The sequence below is a fragment of the Dysidea avara genome, chromosome 12, assembly GCF_963678975.1.
Source record: "Dysidea avara chromosome 12, odDysAvar1.4, whole genome shotgun sequence".
Classification (NCBI taxonomy): Eukaryota; Metazoa; Porifera; class Demospongiae; order Dictyoceratida; family Dysideidae; genus Dysidea; species Dysidea avara.
This window is the reverse complement of record NC_089283.1, coordinates 14,131,344-14,158,257: the sequence shown is the minus strand read 5'-3', so window position 1 is coordinate 14,158,257 and position 26,914 is coordinate 14,131,344. Positions and strand designations below refer to the sequence as shown.

The following is a 26,914-nucleotide window of genomic DNA, read 5'->3' as shown; positions in this document are numbered from 1 at the left end:
GATATAGAAGTTTAATTTTTGCCTGCCTGCCTGACCACAACCGCAAGGCTGGAAGCCAAACCAAGCAGCACACAGCCACCATTTTACACCATCATAACAAACTCACCAGTGGGATGTGCCTTTTGGGTTCCAACAAATGTGTGCCTTCTGTGCCTTGTCTTTCCTTTTATCTTCAATCATGCTGGTCTTCATCCTTCTTCATGCAATGAAACTATATTGAGGCACTAATTTTCCCTATCACCACTTTCTTTGAGCAGCACTACAAACCTTTTAAGTAATCACACTTGGTAGATGCCTGTAATTTCACAATAGATTCAATACCATGCCTATTAACGTGATCTTGGTTGATGAATCATAACAATCAAGCACTAGAGAGTTCAAGACCACACCTCTTAACAATCTATTGACCTGGTCATCATGACACATCCTATTATTACCTAGCTGTAGTCATAATGCTAGCATGATGAAAATATGAAATAGTAACATACACCTTGGTAGACCTCGAGATACTCTAATACAGCAGTCACCCTAATAGAAGAGTCACACATCTATAGCTGTATGCTATAACACAAAAAACCAAACAAACTATTAAAAATGAAGTAGATATCTAAGCAATACAAAGAAGCAAAACACGAGATGAATCATGGTATTACAGCATAGCTCAGTGGGTAAATCCCTCCCTACATTGAGCAAAATGATTGTTAATAACATGCAAATGTAAAGAACACTAAAAAAGAGCACCCCATGCTTTAATTGAAGCTTCTTCCTAGTCAGGCATTAAAATATATGCAGCAAATGTATGTGTGAATTAACAAGGCCAATAGCTAGCTAGTGTCCACTTAGAGGAAAGTTATGTTAGTCATCTTGCATACAGTAGTATAGGTAGCAAAAGTGGTGATGCATAACACATTTGTAAAATGCTTTATTGATGTCCATGATTAAGAAGGGTATGCATGTGTATGTGTGATACATTGCTGAATGGCTTGCCCACCCAGTGCCCTGGAATAGCATAAAGCCTAGCTATATGCTACTGCCTACAGTGTATTCAATCATTAGGGCTGAATTGAGTACTTGTTAAGGATTTTGGCACTCGGATACTGTAGTAAAAGTGGTACTCGAGTACTTGTTATGATCACATGACCCAGCTCACATGATGCATTTGCCATCAGGGAGTGACACAATGAAGGTTATAGAGTTTGATTGACTTAATAATATTTCTTATCAGGAACACTAACATCAGTACTTTAATACAGTGTGTCATGTATCATTGTTGTCACTTTAAAAAGCTGTATAAACTGCTTACAGTCAGTGTAAAACATGTCAAATGGGTATGACTACAAGTAGATAGTATTTGTGATCGTTAACTATAGAGAGCACTCAAATACTAAAAATCCTTCAGCCCTAGTATTCATGATGGTGGCAGTTGTACCTAGACAGTCTCTCAAAGTTATAGCTTTGTGAAAGCAGTTCCAGTTCAAATCTTAATGATGAAAATGATCCCCAACTAATCAGGGTGTGCACAACAAACCAGCACTGATTTGTCACAAATTAGGTGAGTGAATTAGAATAAATAGAAAAGGTGTTTGTCTCTAATTTATGTTTATTTGTGACTATCAGGGCACCTAGGCACGTGATTTTTGCCTACTTTTTCAAACTTCCTTGACTCATACCTTTTTATTCCATTTTGCTATGGCAATGAAATAATTAGACCTTAGTAAGCATTTAATTGGCTTTAAGATGCAAGTTACAGAATGTAAATATTCTATTCCATTACTGAGATATGATCTGTTGTGTGACAGGGTGTAGTTTGTGCCCACATGCTCTGTTTTTGCAGGCCTGGTTATATTTGCAGTGTGTGCCTTTTACTTTCTTGGCTGCATGACTCACTACCATGGGTCTTGAAATAAACAAAAGTTTGATTATTGAATTTGGCAAATAAAACAAATCATAAAAATCTTTTGCCATCGTGTTTGACTTTTGTGCACAAAATTGTTTGAGTCAGCTTAGTCAAACTTTAATCTTAATACACTTTCGAATTCATCATTACATACAGGGGTGGATCTAGGATTTCAGAAGGGGGGTGCTAACATGGATATTTATATATGTAGCAAGATAGTTGATACAACTAGTGTGAGAAGCACACTCAGCATGCGGAGTATGCTCTATCTAGGGGGTCTGTGGGCATGCCCCCACAGGAAAATTTTGCAAATTTGGCCTATTGAGATTGAATTTGTTAGTAATTTTGAGTGAAAAATTATGTCACTTTGTTTATGTGATACCATTATTCCCCTACAGCTTCAGTGGCGTAGCCAAGGGTGGGCATGGGCGGGCATTTGTCCAACCATCACAGTTTCTTGCCCAACCATCACAAACTTTTGCCCAACCATCACAAGTAGCTTAAGATTCACGCAAGGATTTACAGCAGCACACAAAACAACCCTACTTTAATACTGTAAACGTGTAAACGTGTACCTTATTTGTTGAACCATAGATAATAGACACCCCATACGGTTGAACCATTGACTTCGAAGAAGGGATCGAGATAGATGGTGTATCACGTGATCCATTGCGCGGAAAATCCCTTGGAAAGTCCCTATAATTACACTTGTGTAGGCGCACGTGCCACGCTCCTTGGCGCGGCTTAAATTCGAAATTTAAAATGGAGTCGAAGCGTGGTACTGTACCTCTAAATCATAGTTAGTGATAATTGTCAGTAGGATTCAGTGCGGATGGTGCTGGCAGCAAAAGATTTCGTTTCAGTGGACTTGTCAAGCGTATTTTTTGATAAGGAAAACACCATATAGCCTAACTTACTACTGATGAAAGAAAACGGGAAAACGTACTCTTCTAGATAACAATAATAGCATAATTATGCAAATGGAGCTGGAAATGGAGAAAAGGTCAAGTCATTATAAAGTGTCACGTGCACAATTTTTACTGATTAACCGAGTTGGGGTTTACACCAGATACATGCAAAATGTACATTGGCTGCTATAAGTCTCGGACGAAGCTTTCTTGGCATGCTGATATTTGTAATTATCTATGGACTCATAATTCATAAATTAGCGCCCCCGGCCTTCATTTGGGGCCATGTGGCGTTTACTTGAAAAGCATTGCATATCGCTGTGGTGGTTGGTCTGTAAGCTATACTGCCAGTTGATTATTTACATTGTTGGTTCTTGTAGGTTCAGCAGTTTGATGTCACGTGATGCTCAGCTACGAAGATCGTCAGTGGATGCATACCCTACAAGTATTAGAATAGCATAGCTATGGCTAGTAAAATGTTTGCATGCAAGCAACATTTGTTTACACTATAGCATAGGTAGCTGTAGGCCTTGTGTGCATACACTTTTCTTTGATAAAGTCTCACATGAAAGTGAGCGTGTTTCTTGTGTGTGTGTGTAGTTAAGTTGATGATGTTATGCCCAACCATCAAATATTGGCTGGCTACGCCCCTGTACAGCTTGTCAATATAACTAAAGGGTACAGCCATGTAGCTAAAATTCAATCTTAGACTAACATCTTAAATAACTAGCAGTGGAAACATATGGGTGTCAGCAGCTGCACATGATCAAATTTAGTGTTTTGAAGTATAGCATAATTTACAGTCTCATGGCTCAAACTACACGTGTAGCTGTCCAAACAGTAGAGAGGGTAAGTGGGAGTGGAGAGGGCAAGTAGACTGACTCACCAGTATATGGAGTGCACGTGCACTCAACTGTATATAATTTTCCAGCTAGAGGGGCTCTAGATCTGGTGGCATATATACTCCCAAATCTCCTGGAAATTTTTGGAAAATGACTATCACAAGATTGAATCTAGAAGCAATTTTTAACCAATGTGGGTACAAGATAAATGAGTTCAGGTGGAAGTAATTTTAATTTGAATGAGTTCAGTTGGAAGTAATTTTAATTAAAAAACAGAACTATACACTGTTTCTTGTTATTGGATTTTAAGAAAATGTATAATAGTGGCTTGTCAAAGAGTGTATAGACAATGTAAGGTCAAGGAGAATATTTAAAACACAGGATTGGATCTACTTCATATGTAGTCACTGTTTTGAAGTGCAGGTTGTTATTTCAACCTAACTTTTAAAATGATGGATCCATTATAATTGTTTTACCACCAGTCTACAAATACAACTAGTTTTTGGCCACAACTAACCCCTTTTTAGCACACAATGATCATGACAACATAAATGCTGCAGTATCATTTAAGCTTAAAGTTGAGCTTCAAGGGATTTGATAGTGCAAACTCCAAAGCTGCTAGATTTATACAAATGTAGCATGGGATTTGATCAAGTAAGGGAAACAAAAACAAACAGTTCTCAGATGTTGTAGCCTTGTGAACTTTATAAAAGCTAAGAAATTCACTATTATATAAGACTACTGTTTTACTTGCAAGAGAAGCATTTCAACCCAAGAATCAAGTTTTTAGCAGAGCCTAAAAACCTAACCTATTTGACAGAAAAGGTTATTTTCAGAATAGATTTTCAATTAATGATGTTTTATACAATTTATAGTACATTAAAGGTATAAATCTTTTACCTGAAGTGATCGGTATATAGCAGGATGTTTGGTACAATGGTGAGGGTAGCAGTGCACAGGTCTAGAAGAATAGGTTTAATTTTAGCTACACTCTGGTAACTTCTTGAAAATTATAGTTTTAATGTTGGATGTTCTATTAGAGTAGTTGACTGCTCTATTAGAGTATTTTGGATTTAGCAACTTCTAAGGTAAGACTTACTTCAAAAGTTAATTTTGAACCCCTTTTAGTAATTCTTGGATAGGTTTAGCTATTCCCCTTGCTCTTTCCATCTTTTCATTGACTATGCATTTGTATAAAATGCAGCTGCACCTGTAGTACAGCTTCTAAAAGCTTCCTAGCTTGCTCATTGTAAAATTTTGGAGGGGGGTACTTCAGTGCCCCAAGTACCCCCCCCCTTCTAAATCCGCCTTTGACATATTATGATCTTATTTAGTGGAAACCAACCACTTAGGTGTAATAAAATTTGTCACTGAATGCATGGTTATAAATTTATTTTAAAGGGCAATAGCTCACAAATGTTAATGGTGGAATTTATACTCAAGATGGATCGTTTATGAGCTTTCAGAGCATCTACGTAAGAAGCAGCTCTATTTCAAATATTTTCAAGTGCACATCCATCAATCACTACAAAATAATAGTAGCATACAAAGATACTATACTTCTCACTATGATGATTCTTAGTGTCATTTTCCTTAGGAATGATTGCTGCAATGGCTCGCTGAGCAGTGAAAATAGGCTGACACTTTTCTGCCAAGCCAACAAAAGCATTAGCTTGTTCCTTCAGTGCCACTTTTACACATTTTACCTTGAAAACATAATATTATTTTGGTAAATAAACCATATTTTATGTACTTTTTTCAATTCCAGTGCATCAATGGCAGTTGCCTTGCTTGCTTGCATGGAGGTGTACAGAGATGAAACCTGTTTTTTTACCAGAATAAAAAGTATATATATATAGAGCAGTCAAGTAATACTACTAAACTGTTTTCAGTTCATCGTCTCGTGCTCTGATACAAATTCCATCGCTTTTCTTTATAGCCGTTTCAAACTATAATTTCATGCAAGCAACATTAATGTAATGCTTATAAAAACACACACAGTACCTGCTTCCTAGCTTTGACTACTCTAGTATGACAAGCCATCAACTCCTTGTTATGTTCATCAATTTTCTTCTCTGTCTCAACCAATGTCTCAAGACAGTGCTGATATTTTGTATACTGTATGGAGTAACAATGGAGGATAAGTATATACCACATTTGCCCAGTTATATGCTGAATACAGTACTTCATCCTAAGGCATACGATACACATAATTAAATGCCAAGATTTTATAGGTATCTGTGTTTCAGCTTGAAAAATCCAAACTGTAGGTCAAGCACTTTCATCACCACTCAATATATCATAAATTAAGAAAAATTTGTCATCAAAAAATTTTCGTCACTGGCTGTATCGACGAAAATTAAAACGACGAATTATTTTTAACTATTATATGGATAATTCACATGTGCAAATATTAACGTATAGCTACTTAATCCGTCAAAATGTTTTCGCCGATTATGCAAGTGATGAAAATATGTAGTGTCGAAATTTTAATAGACGAAAATTTTCTATGTTGAAATTTTCCTGATTTACAGTATATATACCAATAGTAAGTATAAGAAATCAACATGAGTACTGGAACAAAATAGAAGTTGGATTCATTAAATGCTAGGTTCAAAATTATCTATAGGAAATTAAATGTCTATGCAGGCTTCTGTACAGATAAATACAGTGCATAACAACTCACTGTCTATTCCTGCAACTATACATATTAAACACTACCATAATTTACTTTTTTGGTTGTAAAATAATTTTCGTATGCAAAACTTGTAAAAAATTTCTTACACTAAACTTTTTACAAAAGATTGAACTACTCTAATAGAGCAGTCATTTATATTAAATCATATGAAAATATTTACACAAAAATTTTTTTGTCATGAGGAATTTTTGCACGAAAGTAAAGCAAGCTACAATATAACAACTTGACAACTCAGAAAGTATATCTCTAGCTATGTACTGCACTGTATAAGTGATATGCAGTCAAGTGTATGTGTTAAATGCATTTACATACAGTAGATACTAACAGAATGCTTATTTAAATTTGTATAAACCCAAAATTAGTACCATACATGATGACATAAAATACATGTACACGATGACATCATACACGATGACATAAAATGGCTGGGAATACATGAACTAGACTAACTATGTTGAATAGTTATAGCTCATCAATCCATTAAGCATATGTGACCGTCTCAGCAAAAACTTGACTTGTTCACACAAGCATGCATTTTGAGAAAAACAAAATTTCGTAAAATTATATGCATGTTACAAAAAAATTCCCAACCTTTTAATGGAGAGAAGGAAGACTCAAATCAATGAAAACTATATACCATCTTATTTGCCCACTCATGGAGAGTTCAAAAATCTTGGTTCTGTCTCCGTAGCCCTAATGGTGTGCGTGTCATGTGTGTTTGTTTACGATGCAGAAACATAAACAAGATCGTCATAATTCGTGTATGTGTGTGTATCCCTTATTACGTGTATTAACTAAACCACCTTAATACCCATACGCGTAAGTAACTACAGGGCTAAAACTATACCTTGGTAGATTTGCTAATGCATAGTGAACATTTCAAGCGAATTTCAAATGTTGTAGACTAATGCAAACAGAAGTTATGGCTGCGAATGTAAGCGCTTGTCATTTATTTTCACTATACAAATCGGTTGTCTTGCTTTTTCTACTGTCTAATGCTATAATTCATAAATTCTCACCACAGAAGGCTGAAACTTTGGTGATTAGAAATTAAAAAAATTGGAAGTTGTGCGAACACGCTGGGTTTTTGCTGAGACGGTCACACGCTTCAAGCAGATGCAACAAGTTACCTGATTACAAAATTCTTCCATAACTTTCTCCCACATCCAATTTAATTCAGCCACTTTACAAAATATCTGAGCAAACAGTTGGTTCTGTTCTCCTTTGCTCCAGTCTAACATATTAATCATTGCTACAAATATACACATGTTTTTAAAAACTGTAAAGCTAAACTTAATTGATATATGACCCCAGTACAGTAAAACCCCTCTGAATGGTACATTACAGTTTAGTTCTAATAGGACCTTAGCAATACACTTTATCCTCCAAATGAATAATACAAACTTTTAACTATAATACCAACTTTTAACCATAAGGCCATCATAGTTATGTTACTTGTTTCCTAGAGCAAAAATTGATGTGGGCGGAAGGTGATTATTAATTATTCTTGTTATTTGAGAATGTGACTGCTCTATTAGAGTATTTTGATCTTGAAAGGTGCAAAAAGTGTGTACCGCACCCTGTTGAACAAGAATGGAAGGACTCCAACTTATTCTGCTATGTTTTATACACAGCTAATACATATACCTCAACACCATATAGGTCATCCTGTGCCTCCCTTTATCATGAAATAGTGCATTCACATGATCTATATTCAAATAACTAAAATTTGATGTGGGTACTTAAAAAATGATGCGGGTGGTGATAGGAAACAAGTAATATAATAATGGTGGCCCAAAGTAACCCAAAAGGTTCTCGGATTTAAAACTATGTGAATTTTATTTCTATTTTTAAATATACAGCCAACCACATATGCTTATTAGATAGTGTATTATCCAAACTGAAAAAGTACTTTCATTGCAAAAATATTCATTTTAGTTACCTGACTAACATAACTATGTACATATCTATAACTAAAATATATAAGATTTTTCAACAGTTCTGGTCCAATGACCATTACATTTCAGGCATTTATTTACCAACAATGGCATATACTATATATATAAGAAACTTTGGCAAGAGGACATTTTGATATTTTAGCTACGAGATTATCATAGTATGATAAAATCATCACCACTTTAATAGCTTTGTATTAGTTGAAAGAATTTGGATAATTGTAGTCTGGAAAAATGCCACTCATTTGTATACCAAATTTGTCAAATTTTCGTTGAAATAGAAAATCGTTGTGATTTGTCTATGTTATAAACAACTTCACAATTGCACAATTACATACAACCAAACTAAGGTAACAGTATAATATAACAGCTATACTGTTATGTGCTATTTATATCTCTGTAGTCTTCTTAACTTACCACTGGTTTTCATGGCAGCAAATCTGCCAGCTAAGTTTTGTGCATATTTTTCTTTTTGCACCACATCCCAAACAGGTGAATTACCGCTACCCAAAGACTTGATTTTATCTGTCATATGCTTCAACAGAACTCTTCCACCTTTCCAATCCATTTCAAGTTAATATCTGTATACGAAACATAATATAGTATCGCCACAATAATTATAAGCAAAGGATGAATCACAATGCCACAAGTTAATACTAAATAATCATACGGGAGTTTAGGCTTTTCTGCCCAAACATCTCCAAAAAACCAGCCTCATATTTTTCACACCAGCTTGGCAGTATCGTTTTGGCATAGTCAAGCCCAAAAATGCCCTTCCAACCTATGATTTTTATTAAACTGAATTTCTACTGGCTAACTGCCTGACTGATTTCTTCAGACAAGCCATGCTTAAGGCTATGGGCTGATTTCTGCACTCCTTTTTACCAACTGCAGGCAGCTGCAATGTATATGGACTTATTTTTATTTTCTTTTGTGTCCCATGCTTTCGCCGTTCGCCACTACCAAGGATGTATTGATTCACAGTAATGCATCATGACTTTAGCGCTGGCTATCATGAGAAATGTCCATAATTTTTGTAGTGAATGGATTGATTGCATAGGTGCTTCTCATACTGTTCTTCACTTTTAATGCTGTATAATGAGTGAAATATTTTTACAGGTGACGACAAAGTGGAATGGCCACATCCTTTTTCTATAATTAATAGTCAGTTAGACATGCACTCAGTTGACTTTCATTAAACATATGTGACCTGGCCTGCGATAATAGGGCATGTGGGCACATGAATTTTGCCTACTTTTTCACACTTTCATCACTCATAACTTTTTATACCATTATACTATGACATTGCACTGTTCAGCTCTTAGTAGGCATTTAGTTGGCATCATGATGCAAGTTACAGAATGGAAATATACATTTCGAATACTGAGATATGACCTGTAGAGTGATGGGGTGTAGTTTGTGTCCACATGCCCTGTATTTGTAGGCCCGGTCACATATGTCAAGTGCCATTTTTTCATGCAGTGTAGATGGTTCACCAGTCATACTGTAAGTCATGAATGTTACAAAGAAGTGAACAAACAAGAGTAAGATAAAATAAAATTTTAGTAAGGAATGGGATTATAGAAGCAATGAAGCAAACGAGGTCATCTACACATGCAGGATTATATACTAGTGGACATTTAATTTCTACTTCAGTCATAACCATGGTACATACGTAGTGTGTCATGCAGCCAAGAAAACTGGTGCCACACTGTGCATATAACTGACAAATGCAATTATCACATATGCATACTGTAGCTCCATGGTCCCTTATCTAAAGCGCACAATTTTTGCATTATAGCTGTCTGCCAAGTACACACAGCAAATTTGATTGAATTCACTTTAGCCATCCATGAGATATGAAAACCCAAAGTTTTAAGTTTTTTTCTTCACTTTTATTATTCAGTCTTTCTCTTAGTAAAGAAAAATGACAAGTAAATAAAAGCCCCAGGCTTTGAAGATTGCAATCACAAAAAGAAGTTATATGTGAGGAAAATCACCCATATGGGTGCACATGAAATATTTAGAATCTTTATGTTTAGTGGGTTGCTAATAAGAGCAGGGCACAGTTTTGAAAATATTTTCAAGAACTATCTTGTAATTTAAGGTATTGAGAATGGCCTAAAACCATCAACAAGTAGATTTGCACTATAAAGTTTGTGATTTGATCATTAAATATTTTAGGTGCCAAATGCGCCCATATGGGTGATTTTCCAAAATTCGGTCACATATGTGTATTATACCAAACAGTCAAACTGTGAAGAAAAGAGTCCCCCTCCCCAAAAAGTCAGGGTAAATCAAGTTGATGTTTGGCTATCTCTAAAAATGAGGTGCCTAGTTAACCTCCTAATAGTAGTAAATTAATATTTAACTATCTGGGAAAGCTGTTCACACCACATTCAAAATTCTCTTTCCCCAACCACTGACAACTTAGCCTGTTAGTGCCCCTCCCCTTGCCAGCTCCTGGATCCGCCCCTGCCTTTGATTTCAAAACTTTCTTCCTCCTTTTTGGGTGGGAGAGTGAGGAAGGGGACTTGGTGCACCCTTTTCCCACAGATTGGATGTTTTGGTATAGATTATAGTAGCAACACAAACCGTTGTGTCTTGATGTACATACAAGGGCAGGGGCGGATGTACATCAGCTTTTTTGGCCACACAATGGTACAGTGTGGTATTGTGTGGCCAAAAAAGCTGGTGTACCACACTGTGAATATATTAACCTAAAGAAAGAAAACACCATTTTCGCACGTGCATAGCTCCATGCATGGTCTCATCTCCAAAGTACACCATTTTTGCATTATAGCTGTCCGCCAGGTAGGGTAGATCACACAGGAAATTTGATTAAATTTGTACCTGCCATTTGAGAGATATGGGCATTCAAAATTTCGATGTAATTTCTTCAGTTATTTCTTCTTAAGCCATAGGGGGCTACAGGGGCTATTTATTTGTGCGCACTTTTAAAAATTGCTAATGTGCAACTCATTTATTGCCTCTATCTTCAACACAAATGAAAAGCATATAAAGGTGATTTATGTACCAAGTTTGCTATGAATCTGATGAATATCCAAGGAGTCATGAGCATTAATTTTATTCACCTTCAAAATCAAACTTCTGTCACGGCTACAAGTATGGGAATAACTTGAAGAAAATTGGTATGAACATAGGTTGATCATCGTAGCAGTGCCTTTTGATGGTTTGAAAAGCAATAGAGTTACAGCTACAAGTCATAAAGCAAAAACAAACAAGTATAAAATTGCAGGATCGAGATACTCTAATAGAGCAGTCATACAGGGTAAAAAAGGTTCACAAAAATGTCAAAAATAACTTACCAGAGTTCAAACCAGGGACCTCAGGTCCATACCTAACACCCGCATCTATAACCACTGAACCACTGCTATCTTGGCTGATCACCTCCTACTGTACAAATGAAAATTCTAGGTTTAAATCTGCTTATAATTGTAATTTCATAGATCTACCAACAGAAGTACTAGAGATTGCTCTAGAACATTCTATGTATGTTCTTTAGAAGACCTCAAAAAATATGCGCTCTATTAGCATACTATATATACAATAATATTGAAGTAAAACATGCAATACAATACATGTATAAGTGAGTAAAAATAAACCCCAAAGTCCTAGTTTTGGAACCAAAGTACAAAAGAAGCGAAGTCCACACAAAAACAGCAAAGCTGTGAAAAATGGTGCAGCCTTAAACAGGGTGAAAAAAGCTGTGAAATCCAAGGTCAAGAAATGGCTACAATGATGTTAACGCTAATAATTTTAATAATGGCTGTGTGCATTAATTTATTTGCATAAAATCATTGCAGCCATTTCTTGGCAGCCACCTTTGATTTCACAACTTTTTTCACCCAGGCTTTTTAAGACCACACCATTTTTCACAGCTTGGCTGTTTTGTGCAGATATGCTCAACATATCAAAACAAGCTATTGGGATTTGTCAAATCAAGATGGCAGACAACTTTAAAAGCAGTAATCATTCTATAAGCATTATTTCAGTGTCCTTTGATTGTTTTCTGTCCTTATAGCTAGATTGTATCTTTGACTCAGACTCTCTGCTCAGGTTGGATGGACCACTTCTTTGATTCTATTATCCAATACAAACTCCATAATAAGTATTGTAGTATTTGTGTGCATGTCTGTACTTAGCTACTTAATCCATAGTTGTGGTTGTAATTGCATACTTGTAATCTGCTTCACATGTGCTATTGTACTTTCCTGAGTTGTAGTGCTTACTAATCTTCGTGATCGTACTATGATTGTAATGTGTACACTGTGGTGATTGACAGTGTTTAATACAATGCCACTTGGCTATTACAACTGGTGACAAGTACAGGATAGTGAGAAGGCCTTCTCGCAGTTTGATACTTTTAATCCGGCATAGCATGAATGGAACTCATGGAGTCGCCATTTTGAACAGCGGTTGTTACTCAATCCATTTTCTGAAGGAAAGAATGCCGAGACAAAGAAGTGAGAAGCTCTTTGCACGTGATCATCTACTTTCAAACTTTTGTGTTCCCTTTGTGCTCCAGCTGCACCCGAAGAAGGCACCTAAGCAAATCTGAAAGAGAAGCTCGACAAACAATACGGTGTGAAGAGACTAAGCTGAACATCACAGGTTTTATTCTTACAAACAAGGAAAGATGCAGCCTCTCTCAGAATATGTTTCCGAACGACAATGACTCACTCTGATGTGTGACTGGAACCAAGCTCAGTTAGCTGACAATCTACCTGATAAATAATATTTGTGATGGGCCCCTTCACAATGAACATCTGTTACAACAACTACGTACTGACCCATGATCACAAGAAGTCATTAGAGGGCCTGTTCCAGCATACCCTTACCTTAGAAGCTGCTGAGCAAGAGTAGCTTAAGTGTAGGCCTCAGGGAATTATGCTAACAAATTTCATCATTGTGCTATTCCAAATTTCTCCAAAAAAGTTATCGTTATGCTCTTATTTATTATTCTCAAAATATTCCAAAGTTTTAATTTTTTTTACTTTTGCAATTTGTAAAGTTTAGGAGCAGTAGAAATTCTATTCTATTAAACAGGAAAGCTATATTTTAATTGGCAAGATGCTTATTCACTGTTGGAATAGAATACAAATTATTCCACTGACTGTTCTATTAGAGTAAGTGACTGCTCTATCAGAGTGTATCTATCTCAACAGCTTATGTGAATCATAAATTATGCCAAATATGCCCTTAAATCACTTCAAAATTCTGGAATAATTCCCAATTCTTTTACCCTATCATTATGCTCAAAATTATTCAGGCATAATTCCCAGATCCCAGGAACTTCTACCAGCTCAGTGAATGCTTTCAGTCAACATCACAAGAAATCAAAGTTTACAACAAAAAACCAAACTTCTAAACAACCTGCAGTTCCCTAAGAACACACACCCATCCAAACAGGTTATACAGCCAGGATCATGCAACAATTGTGGTAAGAATCATGCTTGTAGTACTTGCCATTTTTGTAATGCGAAATTTTTGAAATGTGGAAAAGTTGGTCATATACAAAGACTTTGTAAGTCATCTCCACTAGCAGTTGTTTATGTAGTGTATTGTAATATATATATTATTGTATTTATGATTATCACGTTATTTTTGTAATGACATGATTGCATAATGTAACTTGCAAGGTGATTCTAATAAATGCTCAGTCGTAAATAACATGGTGTACTCTGTTTGGTCAAATCCGTTGTATCATCTCGACAGTTTCCCAAAACGCTACACTGGTGACAAGGATGACATCTTACGGCTGTATTGCTGACTTTCTTCCAGATGAAGAATCCATTACGTCTTCATCGAGTCGACCTGTACTTCGCTGCGAATGCCATGGCCAATGAAAAGAAAGTGGCGGTCTTCCTAAGTATCATTGGCCATGATACATATTCAGTCCTTCGAGGCCTTTTAGCACCAGACAAACCAGCAGATAAAGACTTAACGACTTTGACTGACATGATGAAAAACACTTCAAACCAAGCAAAATAGTGATAGGGCCGAACATTTTCATTTCCACCGCAGGACACAAGGATCAGAAGAAAGCATTGTGGACTTTGTGGCCGGATTACAAAAACTGTCAATACATTGCAAATTTGCCAGATTTCTGGATGATGCCCTTAGGGACCATTTTGTATGTGGCCTCAGAAGTGAACAGATCCAGCAAAAGTTATTTACGCAAGTGGAATTGACGATCCCCCAGGCAGTGGGTATAGCTAAAGCTATGGAGGTGGCTAAACATGACATTAAACAGTTCCAAGATCAGGGAACAAGTATCCAAGCCATCCAATCTCACCCAGAGCATTCTAGAGGTGGTGCTACCCCATGAGTGAAACCATGTTCACATTGTGGTCAAACTAACCACTTACCTAGTCAGTGCTACTTTAAAGACACTGTGTGCCGAAGGCGTCAAAAGAAAGGGCATATTGGAAAGAATTGTCGCTCTACCAGACCTAGTCATACCAAATCACCTAGCACCAAGTGGGTACATGTGGATAAAGCTATTTCAAATGGTTACTTTCATTCTGAATCATCACCTGAGCCATCCCCAGATTCTCGTCCTCCTATTTATAAAGTCAATGCAAGGGGTCACATCCCATTACAGTGCAAATGTGTATTAATGGTAAACCACTGTAAATGGAGGTGGACACAGGGGCAGCAGTTTCTGTCATTTCAAGTGTTGTAAAAAACAACTATTTCCAGATGTACCATCAGCACCACCATCGGTTGTCCTACAAACGTACACAGGAAAGGCCATGGCTTTGCAAGGGGAAATTACAGTGCAAGTCTCATACAAGGACCAGCAGCAAACTCTAGATCTTATGGTGGTAGACGGAAATGGACCAAGCTTTTTGGTAGAGATTGGCTCCAACTCTTTACATTAGATTGGAAAACCATTGGGATGGCAGCCATTGATAAGGACTGGGCTATACTTAAGTCGAAGTACAAAGATGTTTTTGCTGAAGGATTAGGTACAATTAAGACCTTCACCGCACACCTTAAATGAAACCTGAGACCAAGCAAGTATTTCACCATCCTCGTCCAGTGTCTTATGCCATCAAGGCAACTATTGAAAGAACTACTATGTCTAGAGAGAGAGGGAATTATTGAGAAGGTTAGTGGGCTGCACCAATTGTACTGGTGCCCAAAGGAGGTTGATCAACATCCTGGATCCCTACCTAATCCAGAAGATCTATTTACTTCCCTTGCAGGAGGCCAGATGTTTACTAAGCTGGACTTGAAGCACGCCTGCCAGCAGATGGAATTGGACCAGGACTCTAGGATGCATGTGACTATAAATACACATAAGGGACTTTACTGTTATACTAGGTTACTGTTTGGAGTGGCCTCGGCTCCTACTATATTCCAGCACACTATGGATGTAATATTACAGGGTTTTCCCCAAGTGCTATACTACTTAGATGACATTTTGGTGACGGGGCAGACAGTTAAGGATCATATAAGTAACCTGGAGGAAATGCTATCTTGTCTACACCAGTATGGTGTGAGGTTAAAGGCTAGTAAGCGTGATTTCATAGAGTGTACTTAGGGCACATCATTAATGCTGAGGGGTTACACACGTCTCCCACAAGGGTAGCTGCTGTGCAAGAGGCCCTGATTCCTCATAACCAGACAGAGTTAAGGTCATTTTGGGCCTCCTCCATTACTATGGGAAATTTATACCTAATTTAGCTAGCCAATTGTATCCATTGAACGAACTTTCAAAGAAGGGGAAGTCCTGGAAGTGGACTAGACAATGTGACAAGGCTTTCAAGCAGGCCAAATCCCAGGTGACATCCACATCTGTATTAGCCCAATACGATCTTAGTTTACCATTACAGTTGGCTGGTGATGCTTCTGCTTATGGGATTGGGGCAGTTATTTCCCATATCCTTCTTGATGGATCAGAGCGCCCCATCTCTTATGCCTCTCGAACATTGACAACCAGTGAGCACAACTATGCGCAATTGGAATAAGAGACCCTTTCATTGGTTTATGGGGTGCAAAAGTTCCATGCCTACCTCTATGGCCGACCTTTTACATAATTACATTACTCACTGACCATAAACCACTAACCACCATTCTTGCCCCTAGCAAAAGTATACCACCATTGGCAGCAGCTTGTCTGCAATGTCGGGCATTGCAGTTGTCTAGCTATAATTATCGTATTGTTTTCAGACCCACCAAGGCACATGCAAATGCGAATAGACTATCCTATCTTCCAGTGCCACATAGTCAAAACGAGCCCTACTTGCCAGATCCAAAACTGTTCAACATACAACAAATTGATATATTGCTACTGATGGTGGCTCCATTGAAGACGGAAACTGCCAGGGATACCGAGCTAATAAGGCACTTACATATGTGACTGAATTTTGGAAAAAACAATTCAAATCGCACATTAGAAATTTCGAGATAAACCGTTTTAAAAAAATCAAGCCAACATAACTCTCCAAGGATAGTAAGCACGCATATGAAATTTACACTAAAGATGCATCAATCTGTTACCTTTCAGACCACTTCCAGTACTTGTAGCTTCCAGTACCAGTACTTGAATCGATTCCATAGAAGCTCTTTTGCGTGACCAGTAGTTACCCTTTAACATACTGTAGTATTGGTGTGAGTGATTGAGTAGTAATCAGCTCTACAGTACATGGGTGGCCCCAGAAGCAAACATCTACTGTAACTTGGCAGAAACACAGGAAAGGAGAAACAACAAAAGTTAAATGTCTGGTCAAATCGTTTGATGTCCACTGAACTTTCACTGTCAGGACTTGTTTGAAAAGTTACTTTGCACACTGCCCACATGGGGATAGTACATAATTTATAAAGATGATAGCTAGGAGCTATGTTTGGTGGCCCCGAATAGACTCAGATATTGAGCAAATGATGAAATCATGTATCCCATGTCAAGAGAACAGGAATGCACCACCCGTAGCCCCAATGTACCCTCAGATTTGGCCCATGAAACCTTGGCAAATGCGCTATGTGTTGGTCCCATAGCTACTTAATCATAGTCGATGCCCAGTACCCACTCCAAGTGGCCAGAGGTAGTAGGTATGAAGTCAACCACAGCTGGTGCTACAGGTAAGGCTTTAAGGAGGCTATTTGCAGCATATGGGCTGCCTAACCAATTAGTATCCGACAATGGGCCACAGTTTATCTCCACTGAATTCGCTTACTTCCTTAAGGCAAGTAGCAATAAGCGAGCTTTAAGAGCTGATGATTATCGGGATTTGACAGCTGAACAGTGGCTTATGGCTTTTCTATTAACTTATAGGAGTTCACCTCACTCAACAACTGGAGTGCCACCATGGCCACCATGTAAGCTATTTTTGAACCAGACATCCATACATGTATGGATCTACTGCACCAGGAGGTAGCAGATAAGGTGGCCACTAAACAGGTAGAACAGAAACAGCAGCATGACTTGAAGGCTAATCCGAGAGAATTGATGGTTGGGCCAAAGAGTTATGGTGAGGAACATGTGCTCAAGTCCTAGCTGGATTCCTGGGACTATTTTAAGGCAGAAGGCACCTCTAACTTACCTGGTACAAGTTGGTACAAACCAGGTTTGGAAGCACCATGTTGATCACCTGAGAGTGATGGGGGATACCCCAAAGGAACTAGATAACTCCTCTTCAGCAGGGAGAAATGCTGGACATGGCTTAGTTGTGGACAATGAGTTTGATCGTGGCTCCGATGACGAAAGCAGCTTTGATGAATTACTCGACGTTTCAGTTTTCAATGATGCTGGCAATGATGTCATTGAGCCCAATGGTAGCAGGGAGCTGCTACCCCCCATTGAAAGCACAGCTACTGACCACCAGTACCCCATGAGGCAGAGAAGGCCACCTGACTGTCTCATTTAACAGGAAGATTTGTAATGACTGACCTAATATAACAAATGTACCGGGATTTAGAGTTGCAATGACTGATATAAGAAATGTTGGAATTTGTACAATTTCTTTTAAATTAGTGTGGGGGATGTAATGTATTGTAAGATATATATTGTATTTGTGATTATCGCGTGGTTTTTGTAATGACATGATTGTATGAAGTAACTTGTAAGGTGATTCTAATAAATGTTCAGTCATAAATAACATGGTGCGCTCTGTTTGGTCAAATCCATCATGATCGTCTCAGCAGTTTCCCAAAATGCTACAGTTTACTCAAACACCTCTGCAGAATCTTCAGATTCCTTATGACAACAGACACATTTCTTACCACAATTATCAGATTCTCCACAACAACCTACAGCTGACTCAGCAGTAGTAACACTTGGGAATTCTTCTGAAGAAATTCCTCTGATGTTTCAAATACTGCAACTTCCAGAGTTGGGAAAATGACTTCACCTTATGGTAGATTCAACTTCTCCTGTCACTTGTATTAATTCTCCACCTGGAAAGATCTAGATTAGCCACCACTGACACCTACAAACAGAGAGCTCAATGCTTTAGAAGGTCAGCAAATCAAACCTCAAGGATATTTCCAGACACTAGCGAAGTGTGAAGACCTTCCCTCCCGGTCTGCAGTAATGTCAATAATTTGTGTCACACACAGAGATGGGGTAACACGTTACGTAATATAACGCGTTACGTACTATATATAATGGAGGTTAATAGCTTAACTGTGGTTAGCACAAAAAGAATCACGCATGCCTCCATCCAGTTACGCACGTGATGCAGAAGGCGCCATTTGTTGGCTCGTGTGATCGAACTTCAACTCGTCGTGCGTAAAAGTGCGAGATGGAGAGCAATGATATTTCATCTCTACCTCAAACGGAATGATATCGTGATGAATAATAGGGTATCAACTTCTACTTTTACCCCGCGAACCACAGTGATAACCGTCAGAATGTGACCAGGAAGATTCTCAAGAAAGTTTCCGGCACTAGTTTGATCAATAGTGCTCTAGCCGCGGTGGCACACACAGATCACAACTGATTGTATCGGTAGATGCTCCAGTATCGTCTCGCCGAGTGAGTTATCACCTACCACCGGAAGTCCCCACTAACCAGTCATCGATTTTATACTCATTCTCCTCCCTTCACACAGGAAGGGAGTGAAATATAGTACATCCTGGAGGTAGGCGTAGAGGGTACCTGGCCTTTTTAGGGTAAGGTTGCTGGAATTTTCTGTTGAAAGGAATTTATGGATTGGTTGACCACAAATTAAGCTGGTTGGATCCCACATTTTAAAGTATAGCCCCTAGGAGGGAGGGAAAAGGGGAATGATAGCTAGGCCTGGTTCAGTTGGGGACAGGTGGATTGGCAGCTACATCAGTAGCACTCAAACATCAGCTACGTCAGTAGCAGTCACATCAGCTACTTCGGTAGCACTCACATCAGCTACGTCGGTAGCACTCACATCAGCTACGTCGGTAGCACTCAAACATCAGCTACGTCGGTAGCATTCAAACATCAGCTACATTGGTAGCACTCACATCTGCTACGTTGGTAGCACTCAAACATCAGCTACTTCAGTAGCACTCACATCAGCTACATCAGTAGTACTCAAACATTAGCTACGTCGGTAGCACTCAAACATCAGCTACGTCGGTAGCATTCAAACATCAGCTACATTGGTAGCACTCACATCTGCTACGTTGGTAGCACTCAAACATCAGCTACTTCAGTAGCACTCACATCAGCTACATCAGTAGTACTCAAACATTAGCTACGTCGGTAGCACTCAAACATCAGCTACTTCAGTAGCACTCACATCAGCTACATCAGTAGCACTCAAACATTAGCTACGTTGGTAGCACTCAAACATCAGCTACTTCAGTAGCACTCACATCAGCTACATCAGTAGCACTCAAACATCAGCTACGTCGGTAGCATTCAAACATCAACTACGTCGGTAGCACTCACATCTGCTACGTTGGTAGCACTCAAACATCAGCTACTTCAGTAGCACTCACATCAGCTACATCAGTAGTACTCAAACATTAGCTACGTCGGTAGCACTCAAACATCAGCTACGTCGGTAGCACTCACATCAGCTACGTTGGTAGCACTCAAACATCAGCTACTTCAGTAGCACTCACATCAGCTACATCAGTAGCACTCAAACATTAGCTACGTCGGTAGCACTCAAACATCAGCTACGTCGGTAGCACTCACATCAGCTACGTTGGTAGCACTCAAACATCAGCTACTTCAGTAGCACTCGCATCAGCTACATCGGTAACACTCAAACATCAGCTACGTCGGTAGCACTCAAACATCAGCTACATCGGTAGCACTCAAACACCAGCTACGTCGGTAGCACTCAAACATCAGCTACGTCAGTAGCACTCAAACATCAGCTACGTCGGTAGCACTCACATCAGCTACGTTGGTAGCACTCAAACATCAGCTACTTCAGTAGCACTCGCATCAGCTACATCGGTAACACTCAAACATCAGCTACGTCGGTAGCACTCAAACATCAGCTACATCGGTAGCACTCAAACATCAGCTACGTCGGTAGCACTCAAACATCAGCTACTTCGGTAGCACTCAAACATCAGCTACTTCAGTAGCACTCAAATATCAGCTACGTTGGCAGCACTCAAACACCAGCTACGTCGGTAGCACTCAAACATCAGCTACGTCAGTAGCACTCACATCAGCTACGTTGGTAGCATTCAAACATCAGCTACACTAACTGGTAGTAGCACTCAAACATCAGCTACAACGGTAGTAGCACTCAAACATCAGCTACATTGGCAGCACTCACACATGAGCTACATCGGTAGGACTCTCACATGAGCTATGTCAATAGTACTCGAACATGAGCTACATCAGTAGTACTCAAACCTGAGCTACATCAGTAGCACTCAATATGTCATTAACACCTAGACTTGAGCCGTCAGTAGCATTCAATTTGTCATTAACACCCAGACACGATCTGTCAGTAGCACTCAGACATGAACTATGTCGGTAGCGCTCAAATGAGGTAAGTTGGTACTCAAACATCAGCTACATCTCACAATGTGAGCCATGTTGGTAGCACTCACACATGAGCTACAACGGTAGCACTCAAACATGAGCTACATTGGTAGCACTCAGTCAAACACTAGCTATGTTGCAAACATGAGCTATGTCAGTAGCAGTCAAACATGAGCTACATCGGTAGTACCCAAACCTGAGGTAGATCAGCAGCACTCAATATGTCAGTAACACCCAGACATGAACTACATCACTAGTAGCCAGACACGTATAGCACCCAGAGATGAGCTATGTTGGTAGCACTCTAATGAGGTAAGTTGGTACTGAAACATGAGCTACATCTCACAGTATGAGCTATGTCAGTAGCACTCAAACTGAACTACAGTGGAACCTGTGTTACGGTCACCTGGATTAAGCGGTCACCTCTGCATAACGGCCATGGACAAAAGGTCCCAAATATTTTCCCATACAAATGTATGCATTGTTGTCTGCATTAAGCGGTCACCTGTCTAACGCGTATAACGGCCAACCAAGAATTCGCCTATGAATCACTGTATACATAACTTTCTCCTTCATATAGCGGTCGCTACCTTTTATGGTGGCTTGTTAAGCCAACTGTCTGGCACCACGGCACCGTTTTAATTAATGCACAATTATCACACTTCCTGCCTTTCAATGAATACTATATAATCTATCAGGCTTCATTGCTTAAACGTATTCAATAGCTATAACCAACATTCATAACAAGCTCACCTTGTCCTTTCTGTACTAAAATATTACTGCATTGCGGTTGGCGCGAGCCTCTTAATAATAATCACTCATTTATAACGGCCATAGCCACTAAAATGCTGCTGACCACCTTATACAGGTTTTCTCTATAACAGCCACCTGTATATAAAGGCCAGATATATCTGGTCCCAAGGTGACCATTATAGACAGGTTCCACTGTACTATACATCAGTAGCACTCAGACATAAGCTACATTGGTAATACCCAGACATGAGCTACGTCGGTAACACCCATACATGAGCTACATCGGTAGCACTCAAATGTGGTAAATTAAAAGCATTTACACATGAGCTATGTCGGTAGCACTCAAACATGAGTCACAACTGTAGAAAAATACATTGGTAGCAGTCACATATGAACTACATTGGTAGCACTCAAACATGAGGTACGTCGGTAATAACCTGAGTGACATCGGTAGCACTCAATATGTCAGTAACACCCAGACATGAGCTGTCAGTAGCACCCAGACATGAGCTACATCAGTAGCTGTAGCCAGACATGAGCTATGTTGGTAGCACTCAAGTTGGTACTCAAACAGGAGCTACATCTCACAACATGAGCCATGTTGGTAGTACTCACACAGCATAAGCTACACCGGTAGCACTCAAACACGAGCTACATTGGTAGCACTCACACATAAGCTATGTCAGCAGCACCGAAACATGAGTTAAGACGGTATAGCACTCAAACGAGCTATGTCAGCAGTTCTCAAACATGATCATGAGCTACATTGGTAGTACCCAAATCTGAGTTACATCGGTAGTACTCAATATGTTGGTAACACCCAAAATGAGCTGTCAGTTGCACTCAGACATGAGCTACATCACTAGTAGCCAGACATGAGCAGCTATAACACCCAGAAATGAGCTATGTTGCTAGCACCCAAATGAGGTAAGTTGGTACTCAAACATGAGTCTACATCTCACAATACGAGCTATGTCAGTAGCACATAAACACGAACTACTATACGTCGGTAGCACTCAGGCATGAGCTACATTGGTAGTGCCCAGACATGAGCTACATCGGTAGCACCCATACACGAGCTACATCGGTAGCACCCATAATTAATGTGGTAAGTTAAAAGCTTTCACACATGAGCTATGTCGGTAGCACTCAAACATGAGTTACAACAGTAGAACTCCGCCATAAACATATTGGTAGCACTCAAGCATGAACTACATCAGTAGCACTCAAAACATGAGCTACATTGCAAACACTCAAGAGTGAGTAGCACCCAATTATGAGCTACATCAGTAGCACTCAAAAGAGGTACGCTGGTAGCATTCAAACATGAGCTATGTCAGTAGCAAGCAAACATGAGCTACAAACATCAGTAGCACTCAGTATCAGTCATGAGCTATCTTGGTAGCACATAAACACGAGCAGTCAGTAGTACTCAAACATTAGCTATATCAATAGCACTCAGACAGGAGCTATGTCAGTAGCACTCAAAAGAGGTAATTATACAAGTCGGTAACACGGGCTACTAAACTCAGACATGAGCTATGTTGGTAGCACTCAAACACAAACATGAGCTACATCAGCAGTACTCAAACATGAGCTACATCAGTAGCATGCAAACATGAGCTACGAACATTAGTAGCACTCAATTTCAGACATAAGCTATGTTTGGTAACACTCAAACATGAGCTATATTAGTAGCACTCGTACATGAGCTACTTGGTACATAGCACTCAAAAGAGGTAAGCTGGTAACATGAGCTACATCAGTAGCACTCAGACATGAGCTGTGTTGGTAGCACTCAAACATGATCTACGTCCAGGTAACACTCAAACATGGGCTATGTCAGTAACACTCAAACATGAGCTATATCATTAGCATTATGTGGACATGATCATGAGCCATGTTGGTAGTACTCAAACATGCTTACATGAGCTACATCGCTGATGCTCAAACAGAAACTACATTGGTAACACTCAGACATGAGCTATATTGATAGTACCCAGACAGGAGCTCCCAGGCATGAGCTATGTAAGTCTGTAGCACTCAAATGAGGTAAGCTGGTAGCACTCAAACACGAGCTGCACCAGACATGAACTACATTAGTTGTAGCCATACATGAGCTATGTCACTAGCACTCAGATGAGGTAAGTTCGCAGCTCTCAAACATGAGTGATGTCAGTAGCAATCACACATGAGCTACGCCAGTAACACTCAAACGTGAGCTATGTCGATAGCACTCAACCATGAGCTACATCAGTAAACGTGGGCTAAATCCATAGTACTCAAACATGGGCTACATTGGCAGCTCTCAAACATGAATGATGCAACATCAATTCTAGTAAAATTAATGTGATAACTATGTTGGTATCACAGTACAATTATGCATACATCAGCTACCTGACTATCAATCACAGCGAACGTGACCTCTTGTCATCACACATTTACACGACAGTTATACTGCATGCATCAGCTGTAGTTGCTTCGTCAACAACACTGTACAGTCATTATATTGCTAGCTTCTGACTACATCAGTGGTAAAAAAAAAAAATGAAAAATGGGACAGCCATAGTACTGCTATACATTATTACCATGCACTGTAGCAACAGCCACACATCAGCTATATTGTTACTTAGGAACATGTCACAGCGGAGGTGGTAGAAACTTCAGCAGGGCAGCTACATATCAGCTATATCATCACCTGACTGCATCATGATCAGGACAGCTACACCAGTAGCACTGTACAGTCTATACTGTTAGCATCAGACTATATCAATTACAATGGAGGTAGCAGAAATATCACCAGTGTAACCACACACGCTCACTACATCAATTGCAGCTTCAGTGGACACGACAGCTACATCAGTAGCACTGTGCAGTCACATATATCAGGTATATTGTTACATCTGACTGTATCAATTGTAGTAGATGTGACATCTGGCTTTGTCATGATTCTACATCCACACATCAGATAGATTGCTACAAATAATGTACAGCAGAAGTGTCAGGAATTTCAACTGCATACTGAAAACACCTGACGCATTAGTTGCAGACGTAACAGCCATGCCAGGATAGATAATCCTGACCACATCACAATTGCGGCTACACATTAGTTGCGTTATTTATACCTGCACCATCGACAGATCTTACAGATAGTAACAGCACAGGGCAGCTATGAGCTTTCTCACCTGACTGCATCACTATCACTCAGTATCAGTCACAGTGGGTGAGACAACTATGTCAGTAATGCAGTACAGTGGCCATAGCAATCGCATGAGGTTGGGCTTTGGTCTCTGCAAAATCTTACATACTTAGCATGTCCAACCATGTGCTCTAAAGACTCCTCTTCACCCACACTGATCATAAAGGCCTAGTTCCTGCATCAGCTATAACGATAGCACCTGACAGTGTCATTTGCAGTATATTTGACAGTTATACTGTGGTATAGCACAGTTCACTACAGATATGTATCAGCTATACATGACAACATCGATGGCAGTAAACAAAATGGCTACTCAGTTGCCTATACAGTAGCATATCAGTTACTACACTTAACTGAATGACAGGACAGCTACATTTGTAGCATGGTACAGTGACACATCAGCTAATCACTACCACTAAATGGCAGGACTTGCAGCAGCTGTGGCCACAGTTTAAGCACGCTTCAGTTACACCGAGAGCATATGACTATACCTGCTAAGTGACCAGCACAGTGTAGTCAGTCATCAACTTGAGCGTTAGCACCAGACTATATTATTTGCCGTAGCTAGATGTGGCAGCGATGTTCAGTAGCACATGTACAGTACACACATATCAGCTAAATCAATAACCAATAATCAAGATGACCAGCTGCGACTAGTACAGCTCACTCGCTGGGAACACCTTGACTAGAACTCCTAGCAATCAAAAAAAAGAAAAACAAACAAAAAACAGACTAGAATATTCTATATCCAGCTAGTCAGGATGTGACAGATAAGCAACACACTATAACAGCTATGGTGACCACCGAACAAAGCAACCGAGTGAGTCTAGATCTAGTAGCACTACTTCAGGCAACAAGACAAAGTTGTACTAAGGTATTTGATCATTACCACATGCCAGCGGTATCATGTACTAGTTTATTGAAATCATACCAGGCATGGTTAACACACATACTTACACTATAAATAGAGATGTGAGATTCCCCTAAGCAGTATCAGAGTAGTGACACATAGACACCAGACTGGGCTGTGCCTCAATTCTCCGGATATGGGGAACATGTCAATCATGATTGTGTCAAGAGTGCACAAATAGGTGAGCCAATATTACTCACTATCACTGCACTGCGAGCTGGGGACAGAGCGCAACTGCACATCAGCTAGGTCATCACATGACTACAGTGCTAAAATCCAACAGGCCATGCAGCCACTAAAACGCACTTGCATACACACGTACATTATAACAAGCTATAGCTACGGCTACTGATACTGCCAACTTTGCACCACGCTGGTGACACACCTATAGCAAGCAGTCTTAGCATAAGTCATAACTATGACCATAAAACTTCAATCAAACAAAGGCTGTAGTGTCACGCAGCTAAGTATCGATGAAGCTGGGGTAGTCCGCTGACAGCGGATTGCTCGCCAGACCAGCGGGGCATGGCACTGATACAACATCACTCACTTAACGTTTTGAAATATATTCCTTTCTATACCGGCCAGTATCAACAACCAATAGCAATTTGCAGCTCCTAAACTGCGCTGCTGGCACGGTTTACAGAGGTGGCCAGGTAGCCATGAATAGGCAGACACACGTGCTAACCATATGGCGCTAACGCTTAACAGTGCCTATCAAAGGCGACAAGACCTCATCTGGGCGATAGGAAAACCAAGGTCAAACAAGATGATCATTTTTGACAAGGTTT

The 26,914-nt window shown here is 39.5% G+C and overlaps 1 protein-coding gene across 1 annotated transcript in view; it reads right to left on the bottom strand.

Annotated features, from left to right (window-relative positions):
- Nucleotides 1-26,914, bottom strand: part of LOC136240380 (uncharacterized) — a 45,358-nt gene that overhangs the window by 8,053 nt on the left and 10,391 nt on the right. The window contains exons 2-7 of the mRNA XM_066031341.1: nt 8,718-8,881; nt 7,476-7,597; nt 5,652-5,765; nt 5,531-5,596; nt 5,401-5,469; nt 5,215-5,353 (exon numbers count right to left, since the gene is read on the bottom strand). Coding sequence (XP_065887413.1) covers nt 5,215-5,353; nt 5,401-5,469; nt 5,531-5,596; nt 5,652-5,765; nt 7,476-7,597; nt 8,718-8,868 — 661 coding nt within the window. The 5' untranslated portion in view covers nt 8,869-8,881. The remainder of the gene's footprint in view (nt 1-5,214; nt 5,354-5,400; nt 5,470-5,530; nt 5,597-5,651; nt 5,766-7,475; nt 7,598-8,717; nt 8,882-26,914) is intronic.